We start from the raw sequence: 7,202 nt of genomic DNA on the forward strand, positions 1-7,202 counted from the left end.
CATATATCAGTGCATCCCAGGGTTAATCTTATAAATAATGAAGATCTTAAAGTTTGTGGAAGTACCAAATCTGTCATGCTTTGGGGAAATGTGTATAAAAGATGCACAAAAATCATCACAAACGGAGCCACATTCAAGAACTGTATGACAGGGGTAGTCGGGATGTGACACACATCCTCCCAAACAAGAACAAGACTACAACAAACATCTGCAGAAGGGAGTCTAGATAATTTCCATAAAAGTTTATCTGTGCTTTTAATGTAATCTTATGTGAATTGTCAGGCCCATACAGTAGAGGAAGGAAGCAATCTGTCAGTGGCGAGCAGCTCCACACCCATAAATATACAATAGTTTTTGAGCAAACAAACAACATTTATCCATCTCTTGCTGTTATTATATTCAGCAGGAAGCTCTTGAAAACAGGAAAACGATTTAAGTGTTGTGGGGTAGAAAGTTTCTGACATTAGGCCTTTAAAGTGGACTATTGTCCTGCTCTGATTTAGGAGACAGCTTTATGTCCTCCTGCAGATGCCCCACTCTTCGTCTTGTTTGCACAGACAGAAACTGCTGAAACCAGTTTTCTTTTTGTCCTTCGCAGCTCTTTATAGCTTTTATACATGTATGCATGGCTTGAAATAACCCATTTATATCTGTCGCTGGTGTGCATGAGCACGTGCGAATGTCTTGAGGTATGCAAGTGTGTGTCCCGCTCCGGTCGTCAGTTCCCAGGCCCCTCACATTGTGAACGCTGCCCTGGTGTCAAAGGTGTTGGCTGTGATGTCGCATGTGTTGCCATGGTGACAGTCAGTTCCTCTACAGAGTAAACGCGACTTGTAGAGGTGAAGCCGTTGCCACCGATGACAAATTCATTTACCACGTAGCGCCGCGGCTTGTGCGCAAAGCCAAAAGATGAGTCCGCCAGTGTGTTTTTAGCTGTTTCCTGAGTTGCACCTTCACTGTGTAGTCACACTTTAAGACTACAGTAGTAATTTTCCAGTCCCTGCAAGGGTTTGCAAAAGCTCGATGAAAACCCCTCTACAGCAACATGCATCACCCCAAACCAGCCACAGTTTCCATTTTTTTTATTTTTGATATGGCTTTTTGATGTCACCTATTTTCTTTTATCTGGCCAATGTGAAAACCATTTGTGTGACCTTAAGTCACCAGGAAATCATAATAACATGAGAAACTTCTCTTGTGGGGAGAAAAGTGACTGGATTTCTGGTGCAGATTTAGAACAACAGCAGACAATGGGGGATTTATTTCAGTATAAAAATGAGTGTGTGCTGTTCATGCTTCCTGTTCTTTCTTGCAATTGCAAGGACATTTTCACTGGAGCAGTTTTCACACTTAAACTCAATACAATATCAGGAAAATGAAATCATTTAAAGTTATCCTTTTTCCACACGCAGCATCCAACAGGAAATGCGTCATTACTACTGGAAATACTTAAATGTGGTTTAAGTTCAGCACACGTGACTACAGATAATCACTGTGAATACAATGAACAAGTAACAGTGCTATCTCCACTGCATTATTTGAGTTAATACTGTTTTGAGCAGTAGAAAGCATACTGCAATTTTAAAACAAAGCTCAAGGTGTATTCTCTCTCTCCCCTTCCCCCCCTTTTCCAGCGGCTCTACCCTCAGCCATTCTCACATTGATGTTCAAGCCTTACCAGAGAGGAATCTACTGCGATGATCAGAGCATCCGTTATCCCTACAGGAGAGACACCATCTCTCATGGGACGATGGCTGCAGTCACCATCACCTGCTCCATAGTGATTGTAAGCCCATGTGTCTGATTTGGCTGAGCCCCTAGTTACTGAAAAATAAGACTAACCTTGTGTCTTTCTACAGGCAATCTGCAAAGAATCTTATTTTCCAAATAATAAATCTTGGCCCCTTCCTTCCACAGATCACAACAGGAGAGGCCTACCTGGTGCACACCAATCGTCTGCGCTCCAATTCCCCATTCAACCAATACCTGTCAGCTCTCTACAAAGTGGTGGGCACCTACTTGTTTGGAGCCGCTATCAGCCAGTCGCTGACTGACTTGGCAAAGTTCACCATTGGCCGTCCTCGTCCAAACTTCATAGACGTTTGCAAGCCAGTGGTCTGTAATGGATACATGTTGGAGATCAAGTGCAACGGCAGCCACCGCAATGTGACTGAATCCAGGTGGACACTTTACAACACCTATCAGATTTGTTATGTGCAGTGCAAAGAGCTAGGAGTAAATGGATGATTTGAAAAATGCCATGAATTTTCATCCCTTTGGATGTGTGAGCTCCTCAACCTATTTCTAAGGCTGAGCCCAGCCACTGTACGGAGGAAACTCATTTTGGCAGCTTGTATTACTCTTTGAGTCATAACCGGGATTTCATTCTGGCTGGGAAGCAGATGGACTGGTAAATCGAAAGCTTTGCCTTTCGGCTTAGCTTATTATTTCTTTATTACTGCTGAGGCCGCTTCAGTCCTCAGTCCATTTTCCCATCACTCATGAATAAGATCCCAAGATGTATCCTGGTTTGAGGCAGCCTCTCTCTTAAAACCCCAACTTACTGACAGCTTAGTTTAAAATCTTTAAGATCTGCTCTCTCCATGGACTGATTTACCAAGTTTGACCTTATCAGTTTTATAGCTGAAAAACTATTTAGATTAGCAATAACAGGTTTAATTTCATCTCGTCAGTGAAATATAATATAATCAATATAAATATAAAACTCGAATATCTCTTTGGTTTCTGCTGGAGTGTTGGAGTGTCCACACTAATGTATACATGAGGAAGTGGATACTATCAGTATTATCAGGTTAAATTTAAATAGACTGCAACGTGCATGTTTCCATTTCCTAGATGACTGTTTATTTGTTTAGTTTGGACGTAATACCCAGAAATAAAAATATTCAAAAATGTAGGCTGCACATTGCCCAAACTGTTAAGATTGTTTACCTTAGATTAAATGGTAAACAAACTGATAAGTAGGCCTAGTTTTAATGCTAGTTCCCATTCATATTGACTGAAAACCATTACTAATGCTGCCATTTTGCTCCCTAGGTTATCGTTCTACTCCGGACACTCGTCCTTCGGGATGTACTGCATGATCTTCCTGTCGGTGAGTGTGTCCTCATAGCGTGAGACTTTCTGCAGCTCTGAAATGGCTGTTTACCAAAAAAACACACATGACTAAGCCAAACAGGAGAATGTGGTCGACACAGACAAAAAAAAAACACCATTGTTGCTATACCACAAGTGGCACAATGGCCGGAAGGTGACAGATTTAATGGTTTGATCCCTGTTAGGGGTTTTCAGGAGTGAATTATGAGCTGCTCAAACTCCACAGGAATCAGCATTCTGCATTTGGGGGGGCTGGATGGATAAAGTGGGACAAATTTTAGATTTAAAAAAAGTGTATAAATATTTTTTAAGGGGGGAAGTCAGGAAATTTGCTATAGGTAAATGGCTCCGATCTTAACCTTAATCTTGTTTTGTTTTTTCCCACAAAAAAAATGGTTCTTTAATGTGCGCAACCTTCGAGCTGAATTCGAATCTGTATTTTTGTGTGTAAAGCTCTATGTCCAGGCCCGGATGCAGGGGAAATGGACGAGACTGGTTCGACCCACCATCCAGTTCTTCCTGGTGTCGTTCTCTCTGTATGTGGGATACACGCGCGTCTCTGACTACAAACACCACCCGGGCGACGTCGTGGTGGGACTGCTGCAGGGCGTTCTCATCGCTGTGCTCACAGTGAGTGCATTTCTGCGTCACGTTTATTGATGTTTATCATTAAAGCTGAGGACATTTATACGATTATATAAGGTGAAAACTGAAATCCTCTATTTTTAAAGTGTTGATAAACATATTTTTCCACTTTTGAATCATTACTTCTGAATCCAAAGGCTGGCTGAGCAGCCTCTTCCTAAAGTAAAATGGTGTAGATTGACAAGTACAAAGACCTAATGAGGGATTTTGGTGAGTTTTGCCAGCTTTCAGGTTGGCAAAGAAGTAGTGGGACCCACTTCTTGAGTTTCTTGGACTTTCCCACTGTTCTGAGTATTGATCAGTCCAATCCAGGCGTGTCGAACTCCAGGCCTCGATTGCCAGTGTCCTGCAGGTTTTAGATCTCACCCTGGATCAACACACCTGAATCAAATGATTAGTTCATTATCAGGCCTCTGGAGAACTTTAAGACATGTTGAGGAGGTAATTTAGCAATTTAAATCAGCTGTGCTGGATCAAGGACACATCTAAAACCTGCAGGACACTCGAGGCCTGGAGTTGTCTACCCCTGGGCCAATGAATGCAGCTGAATGCAGCAGAGCCTTTTAATCAGGGCTGCCCAATCCCAGTCCTCGAGAGCTACTATCCTGCAGCTTTTAGATGCATCCCTACTCCAACACAGCTGAATCAAATGGTTTGATTACCTCTTCAGCATGCCATCATGTTTGGCAAAGGCCTGATAACAAGCCATTCATTTGATTCGGGTGTGTGGGAACAAGGATGCATCTAAAATCTGCAGGACGGTAGCTCTCGAGGACCGGGATTGGGCACCCCTGCTTTTAATGATGGCAGAGAGGAACAACCACTTGCAGTTAATCATGATTGCCAGAGAGAGGCGAGAGCTCTTGACCTTGTTAAGACATTGTAGAACCAAGGGTGAAAAAAAAATCCAAACTAAAATTAAATTTCTCCAACCATCTTTAATGACTTTTTTAAAGCCATTAAAGATGTACCCTGGAAAAAGTTCAAGTAGCTTAGCTTGCACAACATCATGATCATCCCTGTAAGAATGCCATACAAAAAACAAAGATATAAATCTTATAAAGTTTTTATCTGTCTTGTATGAAACTTGTATGAAAAGCATACAAGAGTGAAAACACATAAGATCCCTTGAAAAATTATATAATGAAACTTGTATGTTTTGTATACTTACTAAAAAAATATATGAAAGTAATGAGAAAGTGGCCACTTTCATGAGTAAATCATATGTTTTTACTATTTCTTTTCCATATGGGATGGGCTGCAAATGACAATGGTTCATGCCATAAATGTGACTTACATTTGGAGGAGCCTCTGTACTTGGGAATAGCACCTGGCTATTGCAAAGAACACCTATTGGCGTTTTGAGGCTATAACTGTTAATTGTGTGTTTGTGACTTTACTCTGTGGTATAATATGAAGCTGAATCCCAACATCTAAAAGGTATAATTTAGACCGACTGCTGAACTATTCATTTACAGTGTAAAGCAGTAGCGTCAGCTGTAAGCAATGCTAACGCTTCTATTAAGCAACGTAATAGCCTATAATTGTTACTGTGTTTGTTCCCAAAGGTCCGATATGTGTCCGATTTCTTCAAGCAGCGCCCTCCAGTTTCTGAGCCGCAAACACCAGAGACTGAACAACTCGAATGTAAACCGAGGCCTTCAGATTCAGAACACAGAAATCACAGCTACAGCGGATCAGTATGAGCGCACCACCCTACAGCTACTCTCACCAGCCCGGCCCTCGCACTCTATAACAGCAGCTCCGTTATCAAAGAACGTGCACAGAAGAAAAAACAACGAAAGCAGCAGAGCACAGTCTGCTATTAGATCTCCCTAACACTTTCACAGCTATGAAAACTCCAGGGCCTCTATAAGTTTGTGTTTATATGCTGCAAAGATGTGATTGAGTTGTTTTTTTTATGTTTTATAATGAGTGGGTTTTGTGAGTTTTTTTTCCATTATGTTCATTTTTTTAAAATTTTCATAATTATTTCTTGCAGAAAGATTCAGATTTGTCTGAGAAATTGATGCTGTGAGTCAAACTTAAGAGTGACTGACAGTTGAAGAGATCGGTCCGATTTCAATTCCAAAGATTTTGTTCTGCCCTTGAATGGAAGAACCGATCCTTGGAGGCTGAATACTGTTATACACTTTGCTACAGTCTGATAAGACTGATGTTTTACCTACTCTCGAGCTCGACTGCCTCTTTGTGACACCCATTAGTTTTGTTGTTTGTTTTTTTCTACAGACATCTCTTTATTGTCTTTAAAAGATATGCAAGTGTAATTATGGATTGCTTCCACTGACATAATATACATACAGGATGATTTGTAGCACTAACACTTTTTTTTTTTTTTTTTTAAATCTTCTATATCTAATAAATTGTGCAATTGTTGTTTTTTTCAAGAATGTATGACCACTAATTTACTGAAGTTATGGCGATATTGTTCCTTCTGTCACTTTTTCTCAGACTTGAAAGGGACGGCCAAGGACAAATGGAGATGTTCCTGAGGCATCTTCATCCTATAACCTTCCTCTTTTGATACAAAGTAAATACACCTTCATGGACCTTTTCCTTCCCCATTTATAACAACGTGTGTAACCTATTGTGAAATTGTACATAATGTAATCACTTACTTTAGCCTTCAGGGTGTTTTACAGTTTTCCATAAATACTTGCCAGCATATTCACCTTCCGTGTGTGATTATTTTATCAGCATGAAGAAAGGCATGCAAAGCAGTCTTTTGTGTGGATTCCCACAGAGAGAATGCCTTCTTTTTAGTTATTTCCATTGAGCTATTCTCGGCTGCGTTCTTAGCGAAAGCTCTGTACAACACAGTGACGCAGGGTTCAAGTCAGAACCTGCAGCTCACGGCCCTTTCTACCAGAGGAATGAAGCTGGTGAGCCAGTGCATGAAACAGGAAGTTGTTTGGTTTTTTTCCCCCCTTTGTTAGCAATTATTCATAAATTGTCATAAGCAAAGAATCTTTATTACAAAACCATGTTTAGCGTCATTTCAGCTAAATTGTACAAAAGGTTCCCACTTGCCCTTAGAAGGTAGTCTGATAGTTTTGATTTCATTATCCCAGCTGAGCCATTATGATTTCACATCCATGCCAGTACACTGTCAATTAGATTTATGGTGCACACAGTAATTAAAAATCCACAAATATTTCTCCAGAGATTGGTCAGGCTACATGACATGCTAAATCTACTTGTTCACTCAAGTGCTGCTTTAAAGAGATTTGGGGGATTCTGATTAGAAACAAACATCAGTTGTTTGGCATCAAACTCAGAAATGGCTCAACTACAGCTACAGGGGTACTAAGTCTGGATAGAGATGTTGCAGATTAACTTTCTAATACATTGTCTAAGTAGCTTGGAAAGAAAAAAAAGCATCTGGACTTCTTTAAGTTGTTTGAAGACATTTCACTTCT

At 40.6% G+C, this 7,202-nt stretch overlaps 1 protein-coding gene across 2 annotated transcripts in view; it reads left to right on the forward strand.

Moving 5' to 3' along the window:
• plpp2a (phospholipid phosphatase 2a) overlaps window positions 1-5,687 on the forward strand; it is a 15,992-nt gene extending 10,305 nt beyond the window's left edge. For both annotated transcript variants that reach the window (XM_005723684.1, XM_005723683.1), the window contains 5 exons: window positions 1,635-1,786; window positions 1,918-2,180; window positions 3,058-3,115; window positions 3,571-3,747; window positions 5,331-5,687. In XM_005723684.1, coding sequence (XP_005723741.1) covers window positions 1,635-1,786; window positions 1,918-2,180; window positions 3,058-3,115; window positions 3,571-3,747; window positions 5,331-5,468 — 788 coding nt within the window. In that variant the 3' untranslated portion in view covers window positions 5,469-5,687. The remainder of the gene's footprint in view (window positions 1-1,634; window positions 1,787-1,917; window positions 2,181-3,057; window positions 3,116-3,570; window positions 3,748-5,330) is intronic.
• Window positions 5,688-7,202: the final 1,515 nt, after the last annotated feature.

This window comes from Pundamilia nyererei, unplaced genomic scaffold (assembly GCF_000239375.1).
Source record: "Pundamilia nyererei isolate P.nyererei 1_Seehausen unplaced genomic scaffold, PunNye1.0 scaffold00010, whole genome shotgun sequence".
Classification (NCBI taxonomy): domain Eukaryota; kingdom Metazoa; phylum Chordata; class Actinopteri; order Cichliformes; family Cichlidae; genus Pundamilia; species Pundamilia nyererei.